Source organism: Malaya genurostris, chromosome 3 (genome assembly GCF_030247185.1).
Source record: "Malaya genurostris strain Urasoe2022 chromosome 3, Malgen_1.1, whole genome shotgun sequence".
NCBI classification, from domain to species: Eukaryota; Metazoa; Arthropoda; class Insecta; order Diptera; family Culicidae; genus Malaya; species Malaya genurostris.
In genome coordinates this window covers 101,954,940-101,970,577 of record NC_080572.1, presented here as the reverse complement: position 1 = coordinate 101,970,577, position 15,638 = coordinate 101,954,940, and the positions used below count along the sequence as shown (strand labels likewise).

Here is a 15,638-nt window from a genome sequence, read left to right as displayed (position 1 = left end):
GACGATTATTTGAGGATACAAATATAAATAATACCAGCAAAAAATAGTAAGGGGTCTCAAGAAAAACGTGTTCAATGCTTCTGACTAGAATATATCTCTTGATTAAAGCAGCCAAGTCGTTTCAATGATAAAAGCATCCAATATAAGTTTTCTTGTGTTTCAATTCATACTAAAAACCTAAACTTCTATTTAAGTAAATAAAAATGTAGCTCAGAACATCCATGCATTGTTGAAAAAATAAACCGAATCAGTCTCATATTTTTTCTGTCTGCCTTTGAGTCAGTGGCATGAAACTTAATTCGACTAAAGTAGTTGCTTTTCCCTGAGGTGTTTCCAAAACGACAAATGCTGTTTTTTGGTACCTTTTACTCAAGTGCCTTTTATGACAAAATTCTGCCTGCGTTTTCAATAGCTGCAGATAGCCTGCCAAATAGGATATTGACCTAAATGTCATCTGGTAACCGTTTGTTTCTCGCATTATGACAATATTGACATGTTGCCAGCTGATTATTGTAGGCGACTCGTGATTATCATGGTTTTATTTTATAAATATAAAAAATAAGTATAGAATTCGCTTAAACTTTAGAAAAATTTTCCGAGGCCCTGAGGGCCAGGTGTCATATACCTATCCATTCAGCTCGACGAACTGAGCCAATATCCGTGTGTGTACCTTTGTGTGTCTGTATGTGTGTTGTTAACAAAGAGGTCGAGATCTCAGAGATAACTGGACCGATTTTGATAAGAAAATTCGTAAATGAAAGGTCTGTTTACTTTTTGAGTTATACGAAGTTTTATGTCAAATTTTTCAATATCTGTCACAATTGACCTTGAAACAGAATATGTTTGTAAACTTAGTTTCTTCTATCTAGCAAGCCTTAGATTGTTAAAATCCGTTCATTTGTAACAGAGATATCGATGTTTTTATGTAAGCGACTTCTCGCTCTATTGCAGTAGTAGGAGTTTTACGCGCTTGATGATAAAGCAATGTTTCGGAGCAAAGTGAAACACGAGTATCGATACTGTTTCATGCAATTTTTTCTTAGCACCTAAAAGACTATGCACAGTGTGAAAATTGATTTCTTACTTACTTATTTAACTTACTTCTGGTTTCGGAACTACAGGATGATGTATGTAATGAAATTGAAATATCATTTTGTTAGATGGATGAAATCGGATCAGCCAGCTACGAGGGGTACAGGGTGATTAGTGTAAACATTTCACATAAATTTATCGGATTTATCGGGTCTATCGGGTTCACAGATTTTGAGAGTCGACGACCAAATAAACTTATTTCAGTTTTAACGGTATTCGATTTTCGATCCCGGAAGGTACCCAAAAAAAATATTAGGAACGCACTACGATTTCTCTAGGATCCGTTTCTCTTCTATTTCCGAAAGTATCGGGAAAAAAGAAGCTAGAAGAAGGCCAAAACTAATTTAATAAACAAAAATTCAAATTAAATAAACTTATGGTCCCATACAAAATTGATGAGTTTTATCCGATTCCGACTTCCAATTTGTAAATTACAGGGTGATGAATTTTTGAAATTCTAACCGTCATAGAAGATGACGATACAAAAAAATCTTCAAAGTTGGGCTCAAAACTATTTCGATTTATTCGTCATACTAATTCGTGTACATACGAACTATTTTTGGTTAGGTTGGTCTCTGAATACCGTTTCTGGAAGTAACATAAATAATGACAAAAACTTTAAAGAGAAACTCACTTCTACATCTCATGGATTGCTTCATCGGTTGTCACTTGTTTAGATTCAAAAGATTTCGATTCATCTTACAGTTCCATGATGAAGATTTCGATTCATCTTATAGTTCCCAGTCATGAAAATAATTTCATGAAAACTAAACACAATGAGGTTTATTCACGCGAAAAGCTTATGCTGGTTTATAAGAAAAGGTATCATCTTACTTCTAGGTGCATTGAGCACGTTTTGAAATAAATAATTTGGTACGGATCAAGATCCCAAATGCTCAACAAAACCGATTATTAATTATAAGATTGTTTGTGCTCTACCCTAATTTCAAGTGATTTAAAACTTAGGTCCTTGGTGCTGATTGATCGTCGTTTGGAATAATTTTGATTATTGTTGCATTTCACCCTGATCTTATTGACTTTTTTTGCGAATAGTGCAAAATTATAATAAAAGAAATACTCTGTTGGCAGATTAAAAATGCTCTAGAATTCAGAAATCGAAGCTAATATTTAAACTTTTATAGCACTTCCAGCCGAGGCACATTCTTCGCTAAGCAAAATAAATGTGACAGCTTCGACTAAAAGCGACCAATAAAACGAAAAACAATGCACCACCAAAATCACGCCTAAAAAACCTCGACAGGAAAAAGCATTCCCCCATAAAGTCTACAATTTTATGTCCATTCATTGTTCGGTTTTTCATTTGTTTGCTGGCTAAACCAAACTGATGCACGGTCACTGCTAAGATGCTGTTTGGGCGTCCGCTTCTGGATCGGGATCGCTCGGGCTGCAATGACACAAGGGGACCCATCATTTAACGAATCGTTCTTCGTTCGGTTTTACGATCACACAGTGGCGTTTCCGTTCGCATTGGCCTTCTGGAAAGTAGACAAACCAGGGAAAATACCCCGTGCTTCCGTTTCATTCCGATTTCAGCCACAACCGTATCCCATTTATGCTTTGCTCGCTTCTTTTCTTTTGGGATGGGGTAAGGAAAACCATCTCGGAGGAGAGACATTCACTGTGATAATTTAGAAGATCATAAAGTAATAATGCTTTGATTTAGATGCGTGCTTTGGGGTTGCCTGAGTGGTTCCGGTGACGAACAGAACACGGACTTCTTGTGATGTGATGTGATGCGATCTCAGGGAGGTTGTTGATGAGGGAGTGCTATCGGATAGATTAGTGTGCTTCTATTTTATGGTGACATAAAGCTAAGCTCGGGTTCCTAGTAAGGGCTATATAAGTTTAATGAAGCTGTGGAATTTCGTTGAGCGTTTCAAAAATCATCAGCTGATTAGACGATGTAAATGACATTATTAAGTGTGTTGGCAGCTGCGAAGCGATGTTAACAAGTCTTCTCCTAATCTTTTAATTCACAGATGGCAAGCTGAAGTTTCGGAGAGCGATGAAACACGCGTTTCGCATAACGTAACAAATTTCGAGTTCTTGTATGAGCCATTTTACGTCGCTCCGGACACTGTTCCACCCCACGATGAAAGATTTCTCGGTTATGGCTATACCAGGAATACTCAGGTAAGTAGCGGGCGGAAAAGCGTTGGGATTATTTTTACCATATTTATTCCATAAATATCCGGGCGATGACAGATAGGAAATTTGAGTATTTACAAGATCCATGATTTTCAGGTTGAATTCTTCCAGACGGCTTCTATTGTTCGATGAGAAAAGAATTATGTCATAATTATTACCATTGGTAATTTGTCACTGAATCTTATATGTATGTACTGATCGACCGATCAATTAATAATAGTGTTCGTTTTTATTACTAACAGTATTATTTACCTCTTTCTTGAACTCTAGTGATCGAAGCGTGTGTAAGAAATTATGCATAGATTTTTTGTTTGTTTTGTTTTCTCATTCCGAAATATAGGTCGAAACCATGCTAATTATTTATTCTAAATACTCCGAAGCCTCCATTTACCAAGAGTTTTTTTTAACGAAGTATCTTTTTTTACAAACCAAATCCCGAATAACGTAATCTTCTTTTATGAAGTAAATTGAAAATAACGTAAAATTTCTTTACAAACTTACTTTGCAAAATATGAATATATGTGCTAGGGCAATATTCGAATGCTATATTTTTGAAACTGTTAAGACGAATAATTGCTGGAAAGCAATGTTTTAACTCGATTTAAATGCAAGATGGCGATTTATTGATATTTTTTTAATACAATTACAATATGGGAATTCTTTAAAATTGGGCTCAGAACTATTTCAATTTGTAGTTCATTATAGATGATGGCTGAATGAACCAAATATCACTGGATACCGGTAGTTTTCAGTTTCGGAAGTGCCGGAAGTAGTAGTCAAAATCATTAAAATGGAGCTCACTTCCATCTCTCAAATACCATAGAATCGACTTTCTTTAACATAAATTTAAATGTAGTATGTAAAATGACCATACCTAGCGGTATAATCATTTCTTTCTCATTGTATTCATTATCTTCTAGCAAAAAAGAACAAAATATTTATAATTAAAACGTTTAGAAACCGGTTTTGAGGACTTCTTTTACCTAATATTGGTTCATTTGAATACTACATTTGAATTCAAGTTAGTGAAAATCGATTCAATTATATTTGAGGAAATGAAGCCAGATACATTATAAAATTTTTTATAAACTGCAAACTGAAAAACTTTTAAGCCCAATTTAACAGAATTCACAAAATTTTCTACACCTTCGATAAAAATGACGGTTTTAAAAAATGACGGGATCAGCATTACTAGAAACAGTTCCTATGACCATAAACTAACATGTCATACAAATTGGATCAATTTTAAGCACAACTTAGAAAATATTTTACGATTTTCTATGAGTTGAGTTGAGTTTGATTTGATCAAAATTAGCAGTAGACCTTCTTGATATGCAAACTAGAAAAATTTATTAACTAATTTAAAGAATCCGTTACCTATAAAAAAATACTCTTGAATTTGATGTTTTTACTCTAAGCTCTCTACCTTCGTAACCGGAGACCGGATCTGAATAAAAAACGCGATATTCTTATGGTATCTGAACACCTCTTAGTTGAATTTAAGATGTTAAAATCGGTTGAACTACATATGACACAATATACTGACATTATTTTCACTTTTTGGTACATTTTACCCTGTAATTTCGAAATCGGAAGTAGGATCCAAACAAAATTCAGGAACTTGGTATGTGATCAAAATTTGAATCTTCGTTTGTGAAGATCGGTTTAACTTTTTTCGAGAAAACAGAATGAAAATTTTTGTTACACACTCATACATACACATACACACACAGACATTAGTTCAGTTCGTCGAGTTGAAACGAATGGTGTATGGCATTCGGTTCTCCGTGCCTCGGTTTAAAAGTCGTTCTATATGAGAAACGCAAAGCTTTTAACAAACATTTCCTTCCTTTTTGCCTTTCTCATATAGAAAGGTTATGCAATCACTTGAAAAACCGACTAGTGAAAATTGGCCCGGAAGGCCAAGTGTCATATACCATTCGACTCAGTTCATCGAGCTGAGCAATGTCTGCGTGTGTGTATGTATGTGTGTGTATGTGTCAAATAATCTCACTAGGTTTTCTCGAAGCAGGCTGAAGCGATTTTGACAAACTAGGATTCAAATGGAAGGCCTCATAGTCCCATACGGAATTCCTGAATTTCTTCCGGATCCGACTTCCGGTTCCGGAGTTATAGGGTAAAGTGTGTTCAATATTGTACACCGTCACTTAAGCCGGTGAAACAAAAAACGTTAAAAAAAATCTAAACTGGTCTCAAAACTACACAAGTCGATAGTCATTATCAGTAGGCAACCAAACAAACCGATTCCGGCTATCCTGGTTCCCGGTATCCGGTTCCGGAAGTACCAGAAATAGTGGTCATATATACCAAAATGGATCTCACTCACTTTTCTCACCGATGGTTTGACCGATTTCCACAAACTTAGGTTCAAATGAAAGGTCTCCCGGTCCCATACGGAATTCCTGAATTTCATCCGGATCCGACTTCCGGTTCCGGAATTATAGGATAAAGTGTGTTCAATATTGTACACCGTCACTTAAACCGGCGAAACACAACACATGAATGTTTTTCTAAACTGGTCTCAAAACTACACAAATCGATAGTCATTATCAGTAGGCAACTAAACAAACCGATTCCGGCTATCCTGGCCCCCGGTATCCGGTTCCGAAAGTACCAAAAATAATGGTCATATATACCAAAATGGATCTCACTCACATTTCTCAGCGATGGTTTGACCGATTTCCACAAACTAAGACTCAAATGAAAGGTCTTCCGGTCCCATAAGGAATTCCTGATTTTCATCCGGATCCGACTTCCGGTTCGGGAATTATAGGGTAAAGTGTGTTCAATATTGTACACCGTCACTTAAACCGGCGAAACAAAACACGTGAAATTTTTTCTAAATTGGTCTCAAAACTACACAAATCGATAGTCATTATCAGTAGGCAACTAAACAAACCGATTCCGGCTATCCTGGTTTCCGGTATCCGGTTCCGAAAGTACCAGAAATAATGGTCATATATACCAAAATGGATCTCACTCACTTTTCTCAGCGATGGTTTGACCGATTTCCACAAACTTAGATTCAAATGAAAGGTCTTCCAGTCCCATACGGAATTCCTGAATTTCATCCGGATCCGACTTCCGGTTCCGGAATTATAGGGTAAAGTGTGTTCAATATTGTACACCGCCACTTAAACCGGCGAAACAAAATACGTGAATGTTTTTCTAAACTGGTTTAAAAACTACACAAATCGATAGTCATTATCAGTAGGCAACTAAACAAACCGATTCCGGCTATCCTGGTTCCCGGTATCCGGTTCCGAAAGTACCAGAAATAATGGTCATATATACCAAATTGGATCTCACTCACTTTTCTCAGCGATGGTTTGACCGATTTCCACAAACTTAGATTCAAATGAAAGGTCTCCCGGTCCCATACGGAATTCCTGAATTTCATCCGGATCCGACTTCCGGTTCCGGAATTATAGGGTAAAGTGTGTTCAATATTGTACACCGTCACTTAAACCGGTGAAACAAAATACGTGAAAATTTTTCTAAACTGGTCTCAAAACTACACAAATCGATAGTCATTATCAGTAGGCAACTAAACAAACCGATTCCGGCTATCCTGGTTCCCGGTATCCGGTTCTGAAAGTACCAGAAATAATGGTCATATATACCAAAATGGATCTCACTCACTTTTCTAAGCGATGGTTTGACCGATTTCCACAAACTTAGATTCAAATGAAAGGTCTCCCGGTCCCATACGGAATTCCTGAATTTCATCCGGATCCGACTTCCAAATCCGGAGTTATAGGGTGCGTACTAGAAGAGTTTGTGTGTCATGTTAGTTGGTGGCTGTACGAACCGACTTCGATTATACCGGTTCTCGGATTCCGGTGCCGGAAGTGCATATAATATTGAACCCATTTCGTTCTCTTAAGGATGGATTACGCAATCAAAGCACTGTTTTTTCTGTATGTTATGCATAAACAATCACTTGGTTTCTTTCGAGAATCGAAGAGAAAATTTTTGAATAGAATACCACAATATTATATGTACATGAGAAAGGCATCATTACACCACTAGGTGGATTAAAACAGGTTTTTCTAGTATGTAGTATTTTAATGAATCCCGTTGTAATATTTAGAAGATGTAGATTTAAACCGGTTTTTGAGCGATCATGTGATAAGTAGCAAATTGCTGTAAATTAATTTATAAATTACTCCAGTTCGCAGATCTTGATTCGAAGATCGAATTTCTCAAAGAAGGTAACACTGATTTTCAGAATCAAACGAAAAGTTTTACAATCCCACAGGTGGCTGTTAAATTTTAACCGACTTCGGTTACATTGGTCTCTGGATTCCGGTTCCGCAAATACTGGAAACCAAATGAAGCTCACTCCGTTTTCTTCGAAACAGCAAATCCGATGTTCTTGAATTAATTTTAAAATTTTAAATCCGGTTCTGAAATTATTTTCAAAATATTGACCTGTCCTAGAAAATGACGATACCAAAACCGTAAGTTGGGTTTAAAATCGGTCCAAAGATGTATATTTATTTATTTATATTTATTTATTTCGTCAAGCAAATGTAGACTACATATAAATTGTTTACAATGTTCACTTACATACTACGCATTATTTCTACGACAAAGCTGAGATTTGATTTGATTTTTTGACATAGTAAGGTCAAGATGTTCGCAGTATTGATTGTAATGGCGCATTATTCGATTGACTGGACTGTATTTTGCATAATTTGTTCTAGTGTTTCTTTCTAAAAATAATTTCCTGATTCGTAATTGACGGCTAGGTGTATACAAATTTAGTTGCGATAATAAAGAAGGTGATTGAATGCGTTGAGAAATAATGTCGCTGATAAAATAAAGCATTGCAAGGTCGCGGCGTTCTTTAAGTGTTTGTATATTGATGAGCATGCAGCGTGCTTCATCGTGATGGTAGAGGAAATGCTGTCCAGTTTAATTTACGAAGTGCATATAAAAGAAATTGTTTTTGAATAGATTCGATGCGTTCTTCGTGAATAATATTATATGGATTCCATACTAGGCTGCAATATTCCAAAATAGGTCTGACATATGTAGTGTATAATAATTTTATTGTGTATGGGTCCTGAAAGTTATGACTGAAACGTTTAATAAAGCCCAGCATGCTATTTGCTTTATTGATTATGGTATTGTAGTGTTCCACAAAAGTGAGCTTGGAGTCTAAGATTACGCCTAAATCTCTTACAATTTTACATTTTTCTACAAGTTGATTTCCTAGATGTATGTTTGTGGGTATAGTTTCATTTTTCCTACTGAAAGTTATTGAGTTACATTTTTTTACATTAAGTTGGAGTAGACTTTTGCAGCACCAAATGTAGAATAGATTGATTTCGTTCTGGAATATTACAGCGTCGTTGATATTTTTTATTTCCATGAAGAGTTTCATGTCGTCTGCATATATAAGCACTTTCAGATTTTTGAGTATGAAGGAAATGTCGTTTATATGTAAAATGAAAAGGAGAGGCCCTAAGTGAGAACCTTGAGGTACGCCAGATGTTACATTAATTGGTTCAGACAGAATGTTTTGGAAGCGGACTACCTGTACACGATTCGTTAAGTATGATTTGAGCCATTCAAGAAGAGTATGTTTTATGCCATATTTTTGTAGTTTGTGTAGAAGTAAAGGTATGTCAATACGGTCGAAGGCTTTGCTAAAGTCAGTGTAAAGAGTTTCTACGTAGTTGCCGGCGTCCATTGCATTCAGAGTGAATGTCATAAATTCTAAAAGATTTGTTGTAGTTGAGCGGCCTTTAAAAAAGCCATGTTGTTTGTATGCTATTACATTTTTAAGTTGATGAAAAAGTTTTTCGTTTACAATTTTTTCAAATAATTTTGGAATGCCTGAGATAATGGCTATTCCACGGTAGTTCCGAATGTTAGATTTTGCACCAGATTTAAATATTGGTACAAGAAAGGAAGATTTCCATGCTTTAGGAAAAGTACATTTATTAAGTGATAAGTTAAAAAGTAGTTGTAGTGGTAGTGTAAGTTCTTCAAAGTGTAGGTAATATTAGTTTATGGCCATACGGACCGGTTTTACTCGTACTGATTCCTGAATTCCGGTCCCGGAAGTACCAGTAGTAACGATAAAAAATACCAAAACGGAACATACAATTACATACATACATACATACATACAATTTCAGTCAATTAGATTCAAATAGATTGTATTCGGGTTTTACGGTTCCGGAGTTACATGTTCTTGAGTGCTTGAAAAAATATTGAATAATTTGAGAAAGGCATTATTTAGGTTTAGAGACGATGCTTTGCGTGCAGATGAGCCAATTGTATTCCGGCATTGTGTGAATATAAACGTTTTGAAAAATAATAATCAAATTGGACTACCATAACTGGATGTTATTTTTGCGATTTCAGTATCCCACAAAGATTCTTCCCTTCATTTATTTAATTCATGGCTAAATTCATATGCATTTTGGACATTTGATCATCCTTTCAGAATGATTTTGAAGACTATTCTATTTAATACCATGTGAACAACATTTATATGGCTTCTCAGATGAGTACTGAAGAAGACTCTTCCAATTCATCCCCAAGGATTGATATTTCCGTCTTCATCCAATTTGATATGCAACTTTCAAAACACAGAAATTACTCAATACGGATTACTTTGAAATTCCCAGGCTTTTTTGTGGGGGCTTTCCCAGTACAACAAGAGTTAAAGTCTGGAATTTTGGAACTGTTTTTTCTCTGTTTCACAATTCGAAAAAATATCGCATATTTCGTTAGATGCACTTGGTTTTACGCGAAGGAGTTCTTTGATGTTTCATTATTTACAGCCTAAGTCTTACACCTTTCTTAAAGAGTCTAGCCATTTTAAAGTATATAAATTAATTAAAGCCGAACCGGGAAAACAAATTAAATCCGTTGTATAGCCTAGATGTTTCTTTTTGAGATTCTCAGTTTTATTCCTTATAAGACTTTATTATTATCAATATTGGTTTATTTATACCTTTAACCTAGTTATGATCATTCACGGAATGCCTTAAAAGACTCTTTGAACGGTAAAGCATTATATTCGATTTAGTTGTCTTGTTAAGACGTCTTGAACTAGCTTTAAGTTTTTATCAGTATTTAACAAAAAAAAAAAAACAAGTTGGAAAAAGACAGAAGAATGCAACAGCAAACTTGAAAAAAGCTTGCACTGTGACTGGACTCAAACTCATAAGTGTTCCTATCTGAGAAAATCGATTTTCCTATTGAATTACCCAGCATTTGGAACACACGAAGGAACTGAACATGTTCAGCTGTGCTCGAGCATCTTGCAATTCCATAAATTAACCATAATTAAATCCTTACGGCATCCCTCTTGCCAGAGATGTCCATTTCCTCTGTGTGGTGAAGAGTAAGTTCAATTTCTTCCTCCGTTCTGACAACATCAACGAGAGCTCTTTTGTTTTACACATATACGCCAAAGTTTTATGCAGTGTGTGCCCAACATGGGAGCGTGTGTTTATTTCCTTTCACCTCTAGCACAGTAGAAATGTTCTGAAAAAGAGCTATAAGGTAGGCGCAGATGTTTGCACTGAAGTGTACACGTCGCTGTGCACTCTGATGCACGGCTCGTATAAGATAAGTATAAGACTCGCATATTTAGAAAAAAAAAGCGGGTGGGTCCGGGACATAACTGGAGGACGTAAATACGAATTAGACTGGTATGCTTTTTTCCACACTTACGAGTATCAATAACAACTGTTGAGTACTTTTGGCCACCAGAATCTTAATTTTGGACAATTAGTAACTGAAACTTAATTAAAGAACTGAATTCGGGACCGAATTAAGTTGCAAAAATCAGGATCGGAATCCGTTTCAAGAACTCAGTTCTACATGCTCTTTGATCGTCAAAAATGAGTGACACATTCCAATGCAAATAGGAAAAATTTAAGTTTCCATCCATCTGCTCATATTTTAGTAAGGAAACATAGCAATAATAACTTGAAACGAACTCCAGTTTTTACATATCGTTCTAACTTATGAACTTGAGTAATTCTGGAATTTTGGAAAAGAACTCATTATAGGAATCCTGGTTCCAAATTCAATACTAGAACTGTATTCTGCACCGAACCTAAATTAAGGAATAAAATTCAGTTAAGGATCTTAAGTTCGGAATTTTATTCCGTCATACAGGTTCCGAATTCTGAATTCTGGAACTGAATTTACTGAAATTAATTTTTGTTTCTGAAGGTAGTTTCCAAATTTCGGATTTCAAATCTAAAATTTTGTGTCAGTAACCAGATCTAGAACTCGTATCTTGAGTTATGTTTCTGAATTCAGAATGTTGATTTCCTGAATCAGAAATCTGGATACGAGATCCGAACTTTAATTTTGGGATTAAATTCAGCTCCAAAATCTAGTCCAGAAACCACTTCTAAAAATTTATTTCTAGAATCGGGATTCAGTTCCAAAGTCTTATTTTTAACTTTTGAACCTGTATTCTGCTACTAGATTCTGAAACGGATTTCTGGAACTAAATTGTAAACCATAAATTGAGTTAACAATACAGGTGGACTGGAATTCAGATTCTAAGCTCAGTGGACTAGAATCCAGGTTATGAACCGTAAGCAAGCCTGGTCAGTTTTTCTCATTGTTTCCAAAAGTATGAGAAAACTAAACTTTTGAGTTATTGTTGGTTATCTCACACTATTGAAAAAAATAATTTTTAAATTGCTGATCATATTTCTGATGACATGGAGAAAGAATTGTGTTGTTGCGTTTGGTACAACTCGAGATATTCACGATAAAGTTCTTCCCATTCTTCCACAGGGCGAATTTTGAAATGGCGCCCCATAGTTAAGAAAGTCGAATTCACGATAAAATAAAATTTCTTATTAAACTTTAGATTTACGTTACTGTAATGAAAATTATCAGAGCAAGACCCATTCTACACTGTATATCATAAAAAATGCACTAAAGTGTACGTGCACTAGTACGCGCGCCAGTGCACAAATAGGTGTATTCTAGTGAGAGCACGTGAGAGTGATTCATGCGAAGAGAGTAAGGTTCTCTCACGCCAGCTTATTCAACAACAAGCGCACACCTAAAATTTGTCTATTCAACACTGAGCACAAGTGCGCTTTCCTTTTCGTGCAATGTTCGAAGGTTGCACCTTCAGTGCAGGTATTAAACATACGCACCGGTACTCTAGAGAAATGTCATCACAGTTCTGTCCACATATCTCATTACCAGCCTAATTCACCATCTGCTGCTGTCAGACACTGATTTGAGATTCCACAATTAGTTTTCACTAAAATTTTATGAGTAAGGTCTTTCATTTTTGAATATGACTTGCTTGAAAATCTTTAAATGAACTGAAAGGTAGGAGCAAATTGATTGAATCCAAAAATTGTGTGACAATGACAAATTAAATTAAGTACAGAGGTCCATCTTTCAAGTGCTTATTCATATAATAAATTCATCACTAATATGTTTTGGAGGGATTTAAAAAAAAACATTTCGACTCTGATGAAAAGTACTTTTTTGTGGTAACCTTTCTCCAGTTGTTACTGAAACCCATTTTCGAGTACAACCAAATTTCGTTCTATTGGAAGTAAAAAAAAAGGAAGACAAGCAGACTGGTTTGTTCCGTTGCGACACCAGCGGCGTCACCCCTACTCCAGTTGACTGTTAAAGTTGCTTCGTTTTACATTCTCTGGTCACGGTCAACCATTGTAAAACTGGGCCCATTCTGTTGGCCAGTCACTTGTCACACTGGAGCATCCCATTTCCTTGCCGGAGTTGTCCGCTGGCACCATCGCGACTGAGTGTCATAGTTACGAGAGCGCGCGGAAATTTGCATACTAATGAAAATTATTAGCTTGACTGATGCTTCCTTGCATGATCGTACCGAGTGATGATGAATAGTGGACTGTCTGGAGTGCTATACACTTAGCAGAATGGTGCATCCGCTGTGTTCCCAGCAATTCGCGGCAGTATTATTTTCAAGTGAAATTTAATAAAATTGTGTCGGTTGTTTCAATTTTGTTATGGACGAAGCGAGTATTAAACTGAACAACCAAACACGTAATTTATAAGCTCTTGGATTGGCTCTTGTGTGATGTGGGCCGGCAATAAAGTTTGCTGCCCCAAGCATGTTTAGTTGGTTTGCTAAATGTATAGTATTAACAATGATGATGAATGCGGTCCTAAATTATGATTCAAAACATTCAAAACATGGTGTTAATTAGGAAAAATAGGACTCAATGTCATCCAACTTCAAATAAGCGACCCACATAACGACACCAATGCTTTCCTATTGACTTGTTATCTGTTCAAATATTTTAGTTTGCAATCTAGTTTTGAACAACTTTTCCACTTTTATGTCCTATGTAAGCTATAAAATTCTCCCAGAAGTTGTAAACGAATTCAATCAAAATTAACAAAATTTTGTACCTCTTTGTAACCCTACTGTAATTCCTCTTTGAGATGTATTACATCCAAACCTCAATTTATGAGGTCCTTTTTCCTTTCTGATACAGAAATCGAAAGGTAAAAGTAGTTTGTTGCTCGTTGAGTTGAGCAATGTCTGTGCGTGTGTCTGTGTATGTATGTGAGTGTATGTATCAAAAAATGTCACTCATTTTGCTCAGAAATGTTTTCACCGATTTTTACAAACTTTGGTTCAAATAAAGGGTCTTACAGAATTTCATCCGGATCTGACTTCCAGAACTTCCAGAGGGTGAAGTGTGTTAAAAATTACAAGCCGTCCATCTTTGGCTCAATTCTTCCATCTTTGGCTCAAAACAATTTCAATTCGTACGGTAATGTTAGTGACTCGCCATCAGTGCAGAAAAACTTTCAATTGAAATCGAACGTGTGCACACACCGACGATCACTCTTCGGCCGTAAACTTCACATTCCTTACACATAAGCTTCGCTGACGTACCGAACGGGCAGCATTCAGTTCTTCATTCGTTTCTTTTTAAGTCGAAGTTCAGTTGAACCACCGTCAGTTGATCTCTTGAAATAACAAAATATGTCTTTCAATTGTTTGAGAGAGCGGCCTTCAAATGAGGTTCATGTAAACATTCGAATTGGTTCAAGATAATGGATGAAAGGTAAATCAGTCATGGTAGCTAAAATATCAACTCCAGAATATGCATAAACTAATTGTCTCCTCTTTCTGTTTTCATTTTTATACAATACGTTTCAAATAATCGAAAATTACCGATTTAAACTTGCTGGTGATAATCGAAAATTGAAATGAGAACCGCCACCCTCTATTTATAATTCTGGATGGAGAAAATTTTGGTTATCGTGTTTATGTTGATGCCTATTCATTCGAACTTGCTTCCTACCAACAGCGAAGGCAATGAAACAGGCAGACTACTTCAACTACACAACTTCAAATGACTAAGTACGATCATTCAATTGACGATGAATACTTGGAACTTCATTTGAGTATGACTGCAAAAGTCAAAAGAATGAGAAGGAATGTGCTGACAGTCAATGGCCATAAATTTCATTTTCATCAAATAATATTCGTTTGAAAATTAAATTTTACCGCACTGCTCGCCACACGAACCGACTTCGGCTATACTGATTCCCAGCTCCCGGTTCCGGAAATAGTGGTCAAAAATTCCAAGAATTCACTTGATTTTCTTAGAGAAAACAAAACCGATGTTCACAAGCGTATGCTCAAATGAAAGGTCGTATGGTCCGATAAGTTGCTATTGAACTTCATCCGGTTCCAGAGCTACAGGGTGAAGAGTGCTCAAGATTCCACACAGCCATTTAGAGAATAAAAATTGGTCTCAAACAGTTTCAATTTGTAGTTTATGTCCAAACGGCGGGTCAAACGAGAGGATTTTGTCTACATCGATCTCATGTTTCCGATTCCGGATAATAGTGGTCAAAAAATCAAAACGCTATGCCGACTGAACCGAGACTGAAATAAAAAGACTAGTCTTGAAAGCTGCTATTGAATTTTGCTCGGATCCGACTTCCGGCTCCGGAACTAGAGAGTGAAGTGTGTTAGATATTTCAAAGTGTCATTTCGAGCGACGATACAAAAAATGGGAATTTCTAGTTTTCACCCAAACTTCAAATGAAATTTTTTGGGAAGAATCCTCTGGATATTTATGTGTATTTGAGTAATATGAGAAAGGTACACCCAAACCTCCGTTTACGTAAACTTTTTTTTACGTTACCTCTTTTTACGTAACTCTTTTTACGAATAAAATCCCAAATACCGTAATGTTTTCTTACGAACCAAATCAAAAATTACGTAAACTTTATTCTTTTTTTTTAAATTTATTCATCTGACAATAAAATGGTCTTAATGAATTGGTTTAGTCAAGTCATAAAATTGTAGATCGCTGTACTTTCTGCACGAA

General features: G+C 36.0%; 1 protein-coding gene across 1 annotated transcript in view; it reads left to right on the top strand.

Moving 5' to 3' along the window:
* The window catches only part of LOC131439489 (beta-1,4-glucuronyltransferase 1), an 81,950-nt gene that overhangs the window by 28,110 nt on the left and 38,202 nt on the right, over positions 1-15,638 (top strand). The window contains exon 3 of the mRNA XM_058610565.1: positions 3,093-3,246. Within this exon, the coding sequence (XP_058466548.1) occupies positions 3,093-3,246 (154 nt within the window). The remainder of the gene's footprint in view (positions 1-3,092; positions 3,247-15,638) is intronic.